Source organism: Nyctereutes procyonoides, unplaced genomic scaffold, assembly GCF_905146905.1.
Source record: "Nyctereutes procyonoides isolate TBG_1078 unplaced genomic scaffold, NYPRO_anot_genome, whole genome shotgun sequence".
Lineage (NCBI taxonomy): Eukaryota > Metazoa > Chordata > Mammalia > Carnivora > Canidae > Nyctereutes > Nyctereutes procyonoides.
The window spans coordinates 20539820-20557710 of NW_026575159.1; the positions used below are offsets into that span (position 1 = coordinate 20539820).

General features: G+C 52.2%; 1 protein-coding gene and 1 long non-coding RNA gene across 8 annotated transcripts in view; one reads left to right on the top strand and one right to left on the bottom strand.

Annotated features, from left to right (window-relative positions):
• LOC129502410 (uncharacterized) overlaps positions 1–17891 on the top strand; it is a 234571-nt gene that overhangs the window by 78794 nt on the left and 137886 nt on the right. The window lies entirely within an intron of this gene.
• Positions 2810–3148, bottom strand: LOC129502409 (60S acidic ribosomal protein P1-like). Its single transcript, XM_055313929.1, has 2 exons — positions 3078–3148; positions 2810–3002 (listed from the first exon to the last, which is right to left on the bottom strand). Exons 1-2 carry the CDS (start codon positions 3146–3148, stop codon positions 2810–2812), a joined length of 264 nt encoding a protein of 87 aa, XP_055169904.1.

The window sequence follows — 17891 nt, forward strand, 5'->3', positions numbered from 1 at the left end:
ACAAGCTCCCAGCTTTCTGCTCACCCAGGGGCCCCAGAAAGTCCGTTGTTGCATTTTCAGAGAAGGTGATGATGCTCATCATAAAGAGTTTCCTGATGGGGAAATGCTCATGGGAGGTTGTCAGGGAACGTTAGGAGATGAGGGTGAGGGGCCATGTATATCCAGGGGTTTGCTGGCTGTGTGACTTCGGGTGGGACACTCTTCCTGGACCTTAGTCTCCTCCTACAGGGAGCTGGTTATTGTAGAAATTACATGACCTGAGCTGTAAAGTCTGGCCAGTTAAGAGTCCCCGCCTCTGTGGCTGACACATGGTAAACACCGAACTTAAGTCAGGTTTGGGAGTTAGGTTTGTGACTGTCCTCTCTTCCATTTGTTGAGTCAGTGCAGGCATTTCCTGGGGCTTCTCTGGGGCTCCAGCTCCTCATCTTTTGATGAGGTTGTGGTCCAGGCCTCCTGTCCCTCATGTGCTTGTTGAAAGGACCAAAGGAGACACCTCTGGGAAAGTACCTGAGAGCCAGACAGCATGGCTCTGTTAGATTGTGTGATGGGTGAGCCTGACCTCTTGGCAGTGGGGTCTGGAGGTGGCCCAGGTGTGGGTTCAGGCACATTCCTCAAGGTGAAGGCCAGGCAGCTTTAGGGGTGTGTTCAAGGGTTGGGCAGCCCTGCCTCCCTCCGAAGCCATGCTGGGTGCTGGGCACACCGTGACGGCCGCCAGCTCTTGGCTTTCCTCTCCCTCCCGCATCCTTCACACTGACTTGCCAGGCTCTCGAACCTGCTCAGTTTTGGGGTGGTTTCTTTGCTTGATGTCCAGATCCGGGACACACAAACCAGAAGCCACAGAAGGTCATTTAACAACCCCCAATACCTGTCACAGGATGAACAGGTGTTCACTGACGAGGCGGATGTGCTTTGGATCACTGCTTCTGCAGAAATAGTGGCCTAGAGATACACTGGAAGTCTAGGGGCTCTCTTCTCCCGTTCCATTTCCCTCACATCCCAGCAGTAACCCCCTCCTGAACCTACGCTGCAGCAGGTCACGGCTTACCCTTTCCTTACAAATCTATTTGGATACCTTTTCTAGCACCGTTTCATGCGTTTACAGATTCTTATGGTGGTGGCATCACGTAGGTATGTGTCGACTGCAGTTTGCTCTTTTCACTCTGTTCTGCTTGGAAGCTGCTGCTGCTTGTTCCTTCATGCTCCTCCTGGTGGATTTTGAGTCGTTTCCAGGTTTTTGCTACTGTAAACAGCACTGGGGGAAGCTTCCTTGCACACGCCTTCAGGTGCACGTGTGGGTGTCCCCAGGGGCATGATGCACAGGGACGCACACCATCCACCTTGTTGGGGGTAGCCATGCTGCTGTCCACTTGGGGCCCTCTGTTTGCTGGGGGTCTCCCCACAAGCTGGGGAAGCTCTTTGAGTGATGCTCGCCGCTGGATCCCTATGTGTGGTCAGCAGTGCCTGGTACTGGCACCAGCCTGTTACTTGTTGAATGGGGTGAATCCTGGAAGGAGATGAGGCCAGCATGGAGGGCAGGACCAGAGGCAGGGCGTAGAAGAAGCAGTGCCACGGCTGCCCCCTGCCGAAGCTTGGGCAGCAGAGAGAAAAGAAATGGGGATGGGGGGGAAATTGGCGCTGAGCCAGGATGGATGTTGCCAGGAAGGATGTCACCAGGCTGGGAACCCCTGGCCGCTGGCTCCTGGGGGGCTGGACGAGGCCATGTCTTTGCAAGAATGGACAGCTGAGGATGAGCTGGGATCCCCATCGTGGGGAACAGGGTGTCATCATGACCCCTGCGGGATCCACTCTCAGCCAGGAATGGGGTTGCCAGCAACGCGTGCATCTCAGGAGCGGTAAAGGAAAGTAGGAGGCCAGGCTGCAGCAGGGCCATTTGTGGATGGTGTGGAGAAGAAATTGCTAGAAGGAAGATCCATGCTGTGGGAAAGCTGAGACAAATGAAGAGAGTGAGAAAGGATTAAACACAAAGTTTGAGAGCTTCCTGCCCTTCCTCCCCCTTTTTTGCATCATTAGAAATGGAAAGTTTGGTAATGGGTAAATGATGTGTATGACTATGAAATAACCTGCTTTGTAGTTGGGTGCCCACGCCTCCTGCCTGCAGACCTCGCTGGTGTGCCCAGCATCACTGTGTCTGCTGGGGACGGGTTGGTTTCAGGGTACAGGGCTCTACGTGATACTGGGTAGGGGGGATGTCCAGGGGGAGCCTCACCTGGAGGAGAGAGCTCCTCCAGGGTATGCATTACTTAAGTGTCTGGAGGGCTGGCGGTTCTTAATAGCTCTGTACGGCCTTCACGTTCCATTCTTTGTCGAGCACCTACTACGTGCCAGGCCCCGTGCTGAGAAAGCCAGGCCCTGTGGCTTTGCCGGGTATGCATTTGCTTTCTTTTGGTATTTTTCATGGCTTCACCTTCATTAATCACTGTAGCAACAACCTCCCTGTCATGGAGGTGAGGAGCCGAAGGGCAGGTTAGGCTCCCACCCTGGGTTTAAGATAGTCTGAGTCTTTAGTGTCACTTTTATGCAGCGGAGTAGGGTGGCTTCAGGGGGCCTGGAGCTAGTCTAGGCCTTTTCATTTGCTAGATGAGTGGCCTTGGGCAAATTCCTTAACTTTTCTTGGCCTCAGCCTTCCCATCTGTTAAGTAGGGTCATGATAGTTTTTCTGTTGAGGTTGAGTGTTTGTGTCTTCCTCACATTTTTATGTTGAAGCCCTAAGCCCCAGTGATGGTATTCCATGTTTTTTTTTTTTTTTTCGGGAGTTCAGCTTTTTATCGAGCAGCTTATAAAAGTTTAGTCAAAGAGACCAAAGCGTGTCATCATCAGACTCCTCAGATTCTTCTTTCTTTGCATCCACTTTTTTCTCCTCAGCTGGGGCAGCAGTGGTGGAAGGAGCAGGACCTCCCGCTGGCACAGCGCCAGCTGCTGGGGCAGGCCCACCAGCTCCTACATTGCAGATGAGGCTCCCAATATTCGCGTTGGCCAGGGCCTTTGCAAACAAACCCGGCCAGAAAGGCTCAACATTCACACCCGCTGCTTTAATGAGGGCATTGATCTTATCCTCCGTGACTGTCACCTCGTCGTCATGCAAGATGTGGGCTGAGTAGATGCAGGCAAGCTCCAAGACGGAGGCCATGGCGAGGGTGTGTGCTGAGCGCCGTGCTAGTCGCCGGCTGAAGTGAGGGCCTCACCCCAACGCGGCCTTAGCTTCCTCGGAAGGACCGAGCACCTTAGTGGCAGCTGGGGAAAAGAGGTTTTTTTTTTTTTTTTTAATGATTCCACCCCTTTACTCTGCCTTGTAGGTGTGACCCCATGCAGGCCACGCATGGGGCTGCAGGGGGCTACCGCTGCTCAGGAGAAGCTTCCTCTATGTGACACTTTTTAGACTTTTTAAAACATGTGGCCCAACCGTTTGCCATTTGAGAATTACAGCAAATGATTCTATTTGTAATTTCTAACCCTCCCACTGCCTCCCCCCAAAAAAACTGTACGAGTTTACATATTAACATATAAATAATGAGAAGGGATAGTATTCTGGGGCCTTTGGGAGGTGCTAAGGCTCAGATGAGGTCCTGAGGGTGTCCTCCACCCTCCCGCCCACAGTGAGACGAGTGTCTTTGTAAAGAGGAAGACAGAGGGATCTGTGTCTTTCCTTGTATGCTTACACACCAAGGGGAGCCCCCTTGAGCAGTGAGAAGGTGGCTTTCCACAAACCAAGAAGCAGGCCCCCACAAAGGATAGAACCTGCTGGTGCTCCAAGCCTCCAGAACTGTGAGAAATAAATGTTGGTTGTTGAAGCCACTGTCTGTGGCATTTCGTTGCAGCAGCCTCACCGATTTAAGACAGCCTCCATGTGAGAAGGGTTCCAGGTTTTTTTTTTTAAATTTTTTTTTTTATTTATGATAGTCACACACACAGAGAGAGAGAGGCAGAGACACAGGCAGAGGGAGAAGCAGCCTCCATGCACCGGGAGCCCGACATGGGATTTGATCCCGGGTCTCCAGGATCGCGCCCTGGGCCAAAGGCAGGCGCCAAACCGCTGCGCCACCCAGGGATCCCAGGTTTCAGGTTTAAATGAGATACTACGTGAAGGCTTTAGCACAGCACCCAACACATGCTCAGTGTTAGATGAAGCCTGGCAGGCATTCTCACTATTTTATTTACAAGTGACCCCACGGTGGTTCAGAGCCAGTCACATAGTCACTTTGTGACTCAGCTCCTGGGATGAGCTGGGTCCTTCTTCCTCCGCCAGGGAGTGCCTTTCTTGCCCTGCCTTCGTGGACAGGCCATGTGTTACCAGCATTCTTACAAAAAGCCTTGAGAGCCAGAGCAAGGCAGGGAAAAAAACTGCCTGGATGCTGCCTGCGGGCTGAATGAAGCCATTCCTGGGGTTTTGTTAGCTTTCTGGTTAGCACCAAAATAAACACCTCCAAATGGCTTTGAGGTTCCCAGTTGACATTGCATTTTGGATTCAGGCAGCCCTGGCATTTTGCATCTTACTGAGGATGTAAAATGTTTAGAGAGCAACAAAAGTAATGGTGAAAGGGGGAAATTCAGGCCTGGGCAGGGCAGGCTGTACCCCCGTTGGTGTGATGAATGGGTGAGAAATGGCTTAGGGATGCTTGTGACATCCTGTGTTCCCAGGTGTTGAGATGAGAGGGGCATAAGCAGGTAAGGAGAAACTGCTTTGCTGTCTAGAGAAGCCAGCGCTCTCCTGATGCTTCCGTGGTATAACGTTGAGTCTCATTCCCATCTGCTCTGTCCGATGTTGAGGTGTTGGGTGTAGTGTCGTGGATGGTGTGGCGTGGGTAGGCATTGGTGGCACCGTGCTTGTATATTAGTTACCCTTTAATGAATGGCTCTGACCTGCCAAGATTTGAATAAACCTTTCAGCAACCCCAAGAGGTGAGTGCTGTGTGACTCTCATCTCACTGGTGTGAAAACAGAGGCTCAGACTGGTCCAGATACCCAGCTGGTGAGACTGAAGCCGGGGTCCCAAGCTTCCCTGGGGCTCCTGACCATGTTCCCCAGGCTGCCTGCACCCTACTCCAGACGTATTACAACCTATCACGGGAGATGCCAGGACTCTGGTCCCAGGTGGACAGAGGGGACCCTGTGGGAGGCTGGATCTTCGCACCTGTTGGAATGGATACTAGCCTGCTATATTTGCAGTCTCCCCTGAAGTCAACCCTTGTTGGGGTGGTGGGTGGTGGTGACAGGGGGTTACACCCCAGCTCTGTTGGTTTGCTCGGTGGACTTGGGCCTGGTGGCCATCAGGGAGAAAGGGGGGCAGGGCTGGCAGGCAGGAAGAAACCTCCTGCAGACCATCCACACCCCACTGTGGATAGACTCCTGGATTATTACTCGGAGGCTCCAATGACCAGACTTGGGTCAGTAAGCCCGGGCTGCAGAGAGAGAGATGCGAAGTCTTTTTTTTTTCCCACGAAGTTCTCACCATTTTAAAGGGCCCTGTTTCCTTAGTTACCTCTCTAGGGATGGTGGATGTGGGGTCTTCCCAGCCCAAAATCTGTGGGGGATGCGAGGAGGGGGTGGCGGGGCCTAGGTGGGGAGGGGTGAGGGCGGAGGGAAAGGAAGAGCAGGACAGGGGTGCGTGTTCCACACCCAGCTTCTTCCTCATTTAACTTTAGCTTCTTCCTCGTTTAACTTTCTCCCTGACGGAGAACAAGGGGCCAATTCATGGGCATGAGAGGCCTCCCTCGCCTGGAGTCGGGTTCCTGCGCCTTCCAGTGACTAAGGAGGAAATTCCATCACGCATCGTTCATGCCGTTCTCTATCTTCATCTTGTGGCTGCCTCATCTTTCTGGAATTTGCCTTTTTCCTTTCTTTTTTTTCTGGGTAGTACGTGGAGGCGACATGTGGTATGGCCCCGGAAAACACAGCCCGGCTTTGGTCTTGACACGCGGTCATCTGCAGGCGTCACGTGCTGGGGACGGTGGGCATTCGGAGCGCCGTTGGTTCCTCTGGTCTTCGGGGCTCCGCGCCCACTTCTCAGCCCCCGGTGGGACCTCTGGTTAAACACTCACATCACCTGGGACCTTGAGATTGGATCTCTCAGGACTGCCAGCTTTCCGGCGTGCTTCCCTAGATGGAAGGGTCACCCCAGGTGTCTGGACTGGCGTGGCACTGGGGCCACGGTCACGAGGAGGTGAAGCACGCCGCCATCACCGGTGGGGACAGGGGACAGGACATACTGCACATTCTGATGGGCGCTTTCCACCTCTCCCAGGCCCCACCGACCTTGGCTTTAGAACCTGCCTCCTCTGGCTCCTGCACAGGGCTGGTTGTCCTGTGCCCCTTGCTCATAGGCACTTACCTGCTGTTGGCTCCCGCCGTGTGGGTCTGTCTCTCCTATGAGCCTGGGAGCTTGTTCGGAGTGTTCCAGTGGGAGGAACAGGTTTGGGCTCACAGTGTATTTCAAAGCCCCTTTTAAAAAAAAAAATATTTTGTTTATTTATTCATGAGAGACGGCGGGGGGTGGGGGCGGGCGGGCAGAGACACAGGCAGAGGGAGAAGCAGGCTCCATGCAGGGAGACCGATGTGGGACTCGATCCGGGGACCCCAGGACCACACCCTGGGCCAAAGGCAGGCGTTAATCTGCTGAGCCACCCAGGGATCCCTTGAAAGCCCTTTTTATGGGGCCAGCTCACGTTTGCTGCTGGATGAACTCTCAGGAGACTGGTTAAGATGCTTCTGAATTAAAGGGGGTGGGGTCACACAGGCCACTTTCCCCCTTTATGGATCAGCTGCTATTTATCATTCAGATAATCAATGAGCACATGTGTCTGCTGGGTTCTCAGGGTGGGTACTAGAAAGACAACACTTGCCCCTCCCCGAGTGGGGAAAACAGCAGGAAAACAGTACAGCCGAGTGTTTGAAGTGACCTGTCTCCAAGTGAGAAGGCCTGAGTTTGAATCTTGGCTTTGTTACTTATTAGCATGTGACCCTGGACCACATACTTCCTTCAGCCTCAGTTTCTCTAGCTGCAGAATGGGAGCAACGCTGGTGTTCATGCCTGGAGATTATTTTAATGAACTAGTACATGCATAATGTTTAGTATATGTGGGAAGCTTCCTGGAGAGAGACCCAGGGGCAACCGTTTTTTTATTAAAAGGTAAGCGGACAGGACGCACCTTTATTTTTTTACTTTTTATTTTTTTTAATAAGATTTTTATTTATTTATTCATGAGAGACACAGAGACACAGGCAGAGGGAGAAGCAGGCTCCTTGCAGGGAGCCCGATGCGGGACTTGATCCCAGGACCCCGGGATCACAACCTGAGCCAAAGGTGGATGCTCAACCACTGAACCACCCAGGTGTCCCAGGATGCACCTTTAAGAACTGGTACAGCTCTGCTGGGGGTGGCCAGTGTGGTCCTGAGTGGGCATGGTGGTGCAGGGCAGCGTGTGGGGTCCTGGAATGCCCAGGCCTGCGGGTTGGAAAGCCGGGCCGTGGCAGCCCCTGCAGAGACACTGGGACTGGAGTGGGAACCAGAACTCCCTCTGGGAGGCATTGACCAGCCTCCAGGAGCCGAGGGTCAGGAGGAAAATGGTGGGCCAAAGGCTTTTGGAACCAGGCAGAAGCAAGGCACTCATGCTCTTGTTCTTTTAGGACTGTCTGTATGTCAGACCTGTAGGTCCCACAACGATCACCGTGGCCAAGATTTGGCAAGTGGGAGGTAGTTTTTCTGATGAGGCCAGGCGGAGAGGCCGTGCATGTAAGGGCTAAGCCCCAGGGAGTGGGGTGCAGGGGAGAGCCCCAGTACATCATGTTGACCCTCACCCTTGCCACATTAGGGCTGGAGGGACAGTTGCTTAATTAGGCCGGTCCACCTTCGACTCAGGAGAGGACGATTGGGGGAGGTGGGGTGGACTTGGGGTGCGGTGATGAAAATACGCATCAGGAGGGGATGCTTGAAGCTTGTTTTTTGTTCCTGAAAGAATTTACTCACCCTCTGTTTCCTGGGCAACTGAGCTTTGGTGTCCACGTCTGTAGACTGGGGGTAAGAAAGAACCTCTGTTCTGTGGGGCAGGTGTGATACCCCGAGCTGACATGGCCAAGCTTGTAGGAATCTGACCGAGAACGCTCATGCCTCCCTCTTAACTGTCTTCATTTGCTGGGAAATCTCTTATCAGATGGACAACTTCAGAGCCCACTCTAGTTGGATCAGTGCAATTAAATGACTTCCTGATGGTAATAATTAAATGAGTAGCTAATTATCAGAGCCGACGTTCATCTCGTGGTTAAGTCCTGGCCATCTGTCATATAACTTAGTCCCTGTAGTCATCCTAGGGGAGGCAGTGCTGTCACTAGCCCCATTTCTACAAACAAAGAAAACTGAGGATCAGAGAGGTTGAGTATAATGTCTCATGTCACAGAGCTAAACGTGGCTGCTTTGGTGTCCCAGCCCCAGCAGTCGGACTCCAGAGCCTGTGCGGTTAAGCACTGAGGATTTGGGGGAGTGGGAATGCAGACTTTTTCCTTCCCAGCCTCACTCCGATGGGCTTGTGCTCAGAATCTGAGATAGGCCAAACCCCAGACACCCATCTCTTCGTCCACCTGCTCTGAACCATCGGTGGCACAAGGGAGACTGAATAGAAAGGACTCCCTTTTACTTCCAGCCTCTTCCTAGCTCCTCTTGGAAACTTTTCCATTTGCTGACAGCCGTGTCCCTTTGTTCTGGACATTGCTTTCTTGGCCTGTGTCATTTGAGTAGATCCGGGCACATCTGTGTCGGGAGCTGTCACCAGGAATGCTGCAGCCAGGAGTGCTCCCGAGCCTGGTTTCTGTGACCCATGCAACAGAGCCCGGTGGCCGTCGGTCCCCACTCCCAGCACTTAAGATGCTGGCTTTGCAGAGGCTCCATAGGAGTTCATGCTGGGCCATGTGTGACTGTGGTCAGTCCCACCTCTTTGGTGAAGATGGTGTTTCACTGAGAGATGGCAGCTGTTAAGTATGAGGCCCCATCGAGGCATTGCTTGCCATGGGGGTGGGGGTGGGGTCCCCCCCCCCCCCCCCCGTAGCCCTGGAGCAGGAGTTAGCGAGAGTGATCACTCCAGCAGCTATAAAGTGTGGGACTGGGGTCTGTAAAGAGACTGAGTGCCAGGCGCCCTCTGGGGCTCCTTACTTCTTACCATCACCACAAACCTGTGTATCCCTCATTTGCAGGTGAGGAAACTGAGACCCACGGAGTAAAGACACAGCGGGCAGATCTAGAGCTTAACACCGGCTGTGTCTGAGAGCATGCTTGTCCTCCTCTGCCATGCGGGGACGCTGACAGTGCCTCTAGGGACCAGGAGTCAGTGCTGCAGGTGACATTGTGGCTCCTTTCCGGTCTCTGACTACTCTTATCTTAGGCAAAGACAGAAGGAGCAGTCTTCCTTTCCATAAACTGTTTTAACCGAACCTCACCACAGGTTTATGGGTGGTGCTTGTCTCATAATGGATAAAGGATGGGCGAGGCTCGGTGTGGGCAGTCGGGGGATGGGGCTGGGGGCAGGGGCGGAACTGGCTTTTAGAGGAGACCTGGCTCTGAGTGCCCCTCGTTAGGTGAGCCTTCGGGCTGTCTCTTCACTTCCTCAAGAGGAGTGAGCAGATCCCCCTGTTTAAAAATTCTGTGATCCTGGGACACCTGGGTGGTTCAGCAGTTGAGCGTCTGCCTTTGGCTCAGGGTGATCCTGGGGTCCGGGATCGAGGTCCGCGTCAGGCTCCCTGCATGGAGTCTGCTTCTCCCTCTGCCTATGTCTCTGCCTCTCCCTCTCTCTCTCTCTCTCTCATGAATGAATAAATTAAAAAAAATATCTTAAAAAGAAATTCTGTGATCCTGCAGCTGGAGCATTTGGAGCTGGCATTGGGTTCACTGCAGTATCTGTACTCACACACGGATCGGTTGAGCGGGGAGGACTGCTTGGTTTTCCTGAAGGTTGTCTAATCATGCTAGCTGGCTAAATTTTGGAGGTACTTCCTGGGCATCTTGAATGGTTGACATGTGTTAACTCATGTAACCCATACGATTGCCCTACGTGATAGGTACTGTTATCACCACTCTGATTTTAAAGATGAACAAACTCGGACTCAAAGGAGTCGAGTGACCTGCCAAAGATCTCTCCATGGGTAAGTGGCCATGAAGGGATTTGAACAAGGAGAGGCTGCCGAGGTCACGTGGGTGGGCCCTCTGCAGGGTGACGGCTCCGTGAGGTTGGAGCCCACTCTTCCCCCATGTAATCCCACAACCATCCTAGTGGAGAAGTTTGATGCATTGTGATGCATGAAGGAGGAAAGGCTTGTGCGTGGTTAAGGAATTTGCCTGAATGCTGCAGGTTGTACCTGGTGGCATTAGGATTGAACTCAGGTCTGCAAATATAGGGTCACTGTTCCATCTTCTCCTCCCTTTCTTGCTAACTTCTGGGCTCAGCTCACGTCCCCCTGTCCAGCTGGCCTTTCTATGCAGGTGTCCCCATGTGCCTGTGCTTTCTTCTGGTTTGGAGAGCATGCCTTACCCCTCAGCTCCTGCATGGCTTCCTCTTCACATCTGCTCCCAGTACCTGCCATTCAAACCAGGATTCCCTCTGTAGCTCAGTGATCAGAAGATTCATCCACTGAGCCTGACCTGGCATGTGCCCTTTCGCACTGGGAAGCCATGGACCATCACGGTTCATGCTGGGCCATGTGTGACTGTGGCCAGTCCCACCTCTTTGTTGAAGATGGTGTTTCACTGAGGGATGGCAGCTGTTAAGTATGAGGCCCCATCGAGGCATTGTTCGCCATGGGGGTGGGGGTGGGGTGGCACCCCCCCCAAGTAGTCTGTGCTCTGTCCAGCTGTTGGGAGTTTCAGCCAGGTTCAGGGCCTCTCAAAGCTCTCCAGGCTGGAAGCGCTTCCTTCCGCTCACCCACTGTGCATGCTTCCTCCCCTCTCTGTTGTGGGAATGGAAGCCAGGTGACCACTGACTCCCCAGATCACCTGCTCAGCCACTCCAGGCCAGTGGAAGGTGTTGTCTTCCTGGGTGTTTCCCTCTTTTCAGCCTCCCTCAGACTTCTGCTCAGCTCCCACTTCCCAGCCCAGTTGAGTTGTATCTTTGTTCTCTCTAGAGCCTCAGCCGGCCTGTCCCAGTGAAGGGCTGGGCCTTGCCCACAGGGCTGCCCTGCTCTGTCTGTGTGAGGTGCCTGTCTGACCACCAGATCGTTCACCTTGAGGCAGCAGGGCAGTTTGCCACACAACCTTGCCCCCAAACCTCCCAACACTCAACAACAAAAAGACAAACAATCCGATACAAAAATGAGCAAAATACCTCAATATCCCTTTCTCCAGAGGAAATATGCAAATAACCCGGGAATGAAAAGATGCCTAACTTCATTAGTCATTAGGGAAATGCAAATCAAAGCCATGAGATATCCCTTTATACCTGCTAGGATGGTTATAATCATAATTACAAAAGAGCAGAAAATAACCAGTGTTGGACAGGGTGTAGGGAAATTGGAGCCCTTGTGCCCCACTGATGGGAATGTAACAGGGTTAAGCCCCTGGGGAATACAGCTTGGTGATTTCTCACAGTTAGGTATAGAATCCTTCTATGACCTAGCGATTGCACTCTATAGAAGCATTGGTTTGATCAAATACTGATTTTATTTAAAAAAAGGAAGTATTGATAATCTGCTACAACGTGGATGAACCTCAAGAACATTGAAAAAACTAGGCACGAAAGGTCATTTTGTAGGATTCCTACATTTTGTAGGATTCCATTTTCAGGAAATGTTCAGAATTAAGCCAGAATGAAGGTCCTTGGTTGCTGGGGGTGGGAGGCAATGGGGCGTAACTGCTTAATGGGGATGAGGTGTTATTTTGGGATGATGGAAATGGTTTGGAAGTAGAAGTGTTGTACTCGTTGCAGATGTACTAAATGCCGCTGAATTGTGTATATTAAAATGGTTACTTTTAGTTTTTGTTAGTTTCACTTCAACTAAAACACACATGCACAGCAGGTCCCCCTGAGGTAAAAAGAGGAAATGTGGGGGACATGCTTTACACACTTTACGTCTGACTCTTGACCCCAGTGAATTCTGTAGATGGAGTGGGCCCCATTATGTCCATTTTACAGGTGAGAAAGTAGAGGCTCAGTTAGGGCACGCAGTTTAGAGAGGCACCCACAGATGTGGAACATGGGCTTATGTGAGCCTGACATGGTCACTTTACTCTTCTTCATGGGCAACACAAAAGGCTTTTGTTTTACTTTGCATCAGAGTGAACTCAACACTGTGCAGTCAAGAACTGTGCTCAGCTCATGGATGCATGGCCTTGACTCCAAGCAGCTCAGCTTCGTATCCTTTCATGAGACACCTGCCCCTTACCTTCCACACATCCAAGTCCTTTGAAACCTGGTGCACTCTGGCCGCCTGCCTACGGGATCTGTTTCCAACACACACCGCTCACCTCCTTCCCGAGGAGGCAAAGATCTATAGCTGAAAGGAAACAGAAGATGAAGGTTTGAGTCCCTGTCCTGCTGTGTGATCGTGGATGAATCTCATAAACCCACAGCACCTCAGTTTTCCCTAAATGTGTAGTGGGGGAGCAGGAGAACACTCAGGCTTCTTCCCTGGGGTGGTTATGAGGACCGACTGTATCTGTGTCTGGGCTTTAAAGACGGAAAAGCACCATAGGGACATGAAGGATGGGCAGGATCACTCCTTGAATCAAGGTCAACTTTCTTGCATACTCAGCATAGAACAGACCCAAGCGACAAAATCTAGCCCAGGGGCATGTGACTGGTGCTTAGTCTTGATGTCTTGATTTGCTGCCTGGACAAGAGCATGATAGAGCAGGAGGCAGTCCATGACCCGAATTGTGTACTTGGTCCAGGATTTAGACTTCTTGTTGTCCTTCGTGTGTGCTCAGCCCTGGACCAAACATATTGTGGGCGGTCAGGAAGCACTTGTGGGTTGACTTGCCTCTCTTCTCCATAACCAAGCTGGAGATGGACAATTTCATTCTGATCTTTGGCTTTTGGCTGCTTTTTCTCTTTCATCGTGGGAATTCTTGCAGGAAGACACGGGGAAGGAAGATGCAGATGCTCTGCTTTGTTCCTCCCTTCACCCTGCAGAGGTGTGTGATCTAGGCTAGAGACAGGAGGACTGGCTTTCCCAATGGGAAGTTGTTTGGCTGTCGCCTTCAGCTGGCCTTGTCAAGGAGGAAGACCTGCATTCCTTCTTCCCTGTGTCCTCTTCTTCTTGATTTTGTCACTTTTTTGGGAGCACTTAACTGAAGCTTTACAGGTGGGAGGTAAGAGGCGGTGCCTCTCTGTACAGGTCACCCTTGTGAGTATCATTTTGGTTCTGACAGCAGGTTGGATTGCCTTTTATTCTTTTGATTGAGGTGGCCAACAGCCGTAGGTGTTGCTATGGATTCCCTCACTCTCAGTCAGTAACCTTGGACAAGGCAACCTGTGTTAGGAGTCTCAGTTTTTACATCTGCAAAATGAGGGGAGAATGACACTTGGGGTCCCTCAAGTTCGTTTTGGCGCCAAAATGTCAAGATTCTGACAGTCTACAGTGGGTATGTTTGATAGCCACTAATTGCAAACATCTTTTGTCTTTCCTTTTTCTGCCTGAACTTTCATCCTGTGGGTACTCACCTATGTACCCACCCAGCCACCCATCCACCCATCTGCCTACCCACCCATCCATTGACCCACCCACCCATCCTTCTACCCACCCCATCCACCCACCCACCCACCCACTCACTCACCCACCCACTCACCCATCTACCCACCCACTCACCCCTCTACCCACCTACTCACCAATCTACCCACCCATCCATTGACCTACCCACTCACCCACCCACCCATCTGTTGACCCACCTACTCATCCATCTACGCACCCACCCACCCACCCATCCATTGACCCACCCACTCACCCCTCTACCCACCCATCCATTGACCTACCCACTCACCCATCTATCCACCCGTCGACCCACTCACTCACCCACCCATCTGTTGACCCACCTACTCTCCCATCTACGCACCTACCCACCCACCCATCCATTGACCCACCTACCCACCTGCCCACGCATAACCCACATTTACTGGGTAGCCCCTCTGAATCAGGCGGTATGCTAAGTCCTGAGGACTCAGGGAGGTCTTAAGAGCTCACAGCCATAAGTGAGACATAGATGTTGGAATAAAATAGGAAAATCAAATGTTATGGGTGCTATGATTCAGAAGGGCACAGACCGTGCTCGTAGCAACAAGGCAGGCCAGCAACCTCTCCTTAAGATGCCTTTAATGAGGAGTATGGCTTGCCTTCTGCGACAGCTTCAGGACAGGCTTGTCTTGATGTGGGCGAGCGGTGTTGATGACCTCAAGAGGCCCCTTGTAGCCACAGGAATCTGTGATGTGGAGTTCTCAATTGCCAGCTTTGCTGGAGAAGAGAGAGAAAAGGAAAGAGGGAAGAAATAGTGGGGCCGGTCAGTCCTCCTGAACATTTATGTTTGTGGTCCCAAACCTCCGTTTCCTGGGGCTGCGGCTGTGTGTGTGGGAGGCACACAGCAGCGGCCTGGCGGGCACCGCGCTCCTGCAGCCGCTCTGGGGACGCTGTCTGTCGGCAGTGCCCTCCCTCTGCAGCGGTGGCGCCCGGCCCGGACAGGACTGCTCTGTGTTGGGTCAGTCAGCATCCTGCGGCCAAGGGCAGAGCGGGGCCCGTGTTTCCGACAGCCCCGCCACCCCTCGGAGCGCGCCAGTGCGGCAGTTCTGAGGGGGACGCTGGCATTTGCCCCACAAGGGAGATTGTGGACAAGGCAGCTTTTCTAATGAGCAACCTCCGCTTGCCCTGTCGGAGATGAAAGACTGTGTCTAAGAGCGGGTAATTTGGGGTTTTCCTGATGAAAGCAGTTGACGTTTGTTCGGACCTCATGCACACTGCAGCGCTGCCTTTCATCTCTGCTATCAGAGCATGGCCCGTCTTTGGCCTGCATCCGGGGCGGGCAGTGCCACCGGAATTGGATCGGGCCAGTGGTAAAGCATAAAGGAAGCTGTAGAATAATCTTGAGGGTGAAGGGTGGAGGAGTGGAGACAGCAGAGGCCGGTTCTGACTTTCCCGGTGGAGGAGGCTTCCCGTTGGTACCAGAATGTGCATCATTGCACCTGGCAGTGCCGTGGAAAGAGGGTGCCCTTTGCAGCTGGACGGGGCTGGCTGAATGTGAAGGTGGGCTCTCCGCTCACTGAGCGGACACAGGGAGCCATTTATCCTCTCTGGCCTATGTCCTCCTTTGTCAGTGGGCCTGATATTACCATAACTCTTGTGGCCTCCAGAACCGCTCTAATGCACTGTCCGGAATCCACAAGGCCCTCAGGAATGTTCGTCTGTTTCTGCTATCATTGATGAACTTGACCCATCGCGCTGTAGGCCCTAGAAGACAGGAACTGGAGACTTGCATTGTTCATCCACATTTCCCACACAGCACCTGGCACATAGTAGATCCTCCGTAAACGGTTGGGTGATGGCTCAGTGGAGAAAGGAGACTTTGCTGATGCCACCCATATGCGTCATCCACCTTTTCAGGGGGGGTTGCAGGGATGAACAAAGGTTAAATAATTTGAATCTGCAAAACGTGCTAGTTATATAAACTTTGTTGTGTGCACGCATAACACAATAAGCAAATGCTTAAGACTTGATTCATTCATGGAATCCCTGCCCAGTCCAGGCTAAACGCCCAAGAGATAAGTTGATTGTCCACTTGTAGCAACCCGGCCACTTGTCTGTCCAGTGTGGCCCTGAGTACCTCCACTGATGCGGCACTTACTACCACCAGAAAGGTGGCATTGACGGTTCTAATGTACTTCCTTCCGCCGAGGCGTGGGCTGTCTCTCCCAGCCCTGTGGGTTCTGATCCTTGGGACCTTCCCGACAAAACAAACTCTTCCAGGTGACAGCTTCCCGGTTGATGGAGGCAGATGCCATGTCCCTTCTGAGTTGTCATCTCCTTGGGTTAACCACTTACCTAGCTGGGTGGCATTGGTTATGCCTCTTTTTTTTTTAATTAATTTATAATAGTCACACAGAGAGAGAGAGAGAGAGGCAGAGACACAGGCAGAGGGAGAAGCAGGCTCCATGCACCAGGAGCCCGACGTGGGATTCGATCCCGGGTCTCCAGGATCGCACCCTGGGCCAAAGGCAGGCGCCAAACCGCTGTGCCACCCAGGGATCCCCGGTTATGCCTCTTAATAATCTCCCTGAGCCTGTTTCCCCAGCTCTGGAGCACCGTTTGAGGGTGAAGTTAAAGGAATAATGTGCAGGACATCTTGAGTGTGTATAGACATCCACAGCCTCACGATATGATTGCATGTGAAGATCAGGAATGTGACCAACTCCCCATATAAACGGGAGCAGTAAAGTCTAAGGTAGTATTTTTGTGTGTGCTTATTTTTTTTTTAAAGATCTATTTCTTCTAGAGATAAGAGAGCCTGGGGGCTGAGCAGAGGGAGAGAGAGAGAATCCTCAAGCGGACTCCATGCTGAGCACTAAGCCTGACACTGGGCTTGATCTCACCATTCCGAGATCATGACCTGAGCCTAAACCAAGAGTCGGACGCCTGCCAGGCGCCCCCCGTGTGCTTATATTTTAAAGCCACCTGCCACCACACTTCAGGTAGCACTTGGGCTGCTGTAGAGTGTGCATTTTCTAGTATGGCACCCTTTCAACGCTGAGAAACTGAGTTCCTTGAGCTCCTCTTTGACGCTTTTTATTTCAAGAAATAGTGAGGTGACCTCTTCTACCCCATGGAAGTGATTCAGGTAGCAAATCCATTTCTTTTTCTAGTCTGGAGAGTTATTTAATTAGTGACACGGTTCTCAGTGTGTCTGGGTTTCAGGAGAGGGGGGCCTTTGGAGACTATTTGTTCCTCCTTCTGTGAAATGGGAGGGAGTTGTCCCCCACTCCACCAAGCAGGTACCGCCCACGGGGACTGAGGCTCAGGGCAGTGAATGAGACACGATACTGAGAGGCCGTGTCAGGTGCTTTACCTCTCTGCCTGGCTTCTGCCCATTGGTTAAGGTATAGGTAGGTCTGTCCAGGCCAAGCAGTGTGGGCATTGTGGGCGTCTCTATGCAGATCAGAGAGTGGAAGGAAAGTCTTCACCTGTAAGCCCCCATCTCATCCTCAGGCCTCCCTGCTCCTGCACTGCCATGCACACCAGCAGGCGAGGGGTTCAGCATCTCATGCCTCCCGCTGGGAGAAGCAGCAGGCTGATAGCACTGCTGGCCTGATGCTGGACATGGAGCACCCTGTGTAGACAGTGCTACCTCCAAACCCCCTGGCCCCATACATCCGCCCAGAACTCGGCTCAGCTCTGAAGCTGCTTCATTTCTTGGTGTCCCCCCAACTAGTAGTTCATGCCTCAGCCACATAGAAATTGAGGGAGTCCTCTGTGTCTGTGTTCCTACAGACAGCTTGCGCAGGGAGACAGAAGTCATGTAACATGAAAATATGCACTAATTAACTCACTGGTAGCGTCCAACACACTCACATCTGACGATGATCAATCATTTGCTGATGGCCAGACGTTGTGAACATTTGTCAGTCCAGGGCAAGAATAGCAGAAACTCTTCACTGACCTCTGTTTGGTTCCCTCACCCATTTTTTGTGCAGCAAACTGCATGAGGCCCCAGGCTCACTGGAGGCGCAGGGCTGGTGAGCTACTCACAAGTCCATTTGTCCAGATGAAGACGTCTGTTCTGCTCCTGACTAGCTGTTGACCTTGCATAGGTTAAGTAACCTCTCTGTGCCTGGTTGCTTCATCTGCAAAACCGGACTAAGAGGACTCCCCTACCTTCTAGGGTGTTTATGAGCATCAAATGAGTTAATATATGTGAGGCT

Excerpts from the sequence above, each read along its gene's own strand:
- LOC129502409 (XM_055313929.1), bottom strand. The coding sequence starts at position 3,148 with ATGGCCTCCGTCTTGGAGCTTGCCTGCATCTACTCAGCCCACATCTTG. Across the intron at positions 3,003-3,077 it reads GACGACGAGGTGACAGTCAC|GGCCCTGGCCAACGCGAATA; the intron begins GGAGGATAAGAT and ends TTTGTTTGCAAA.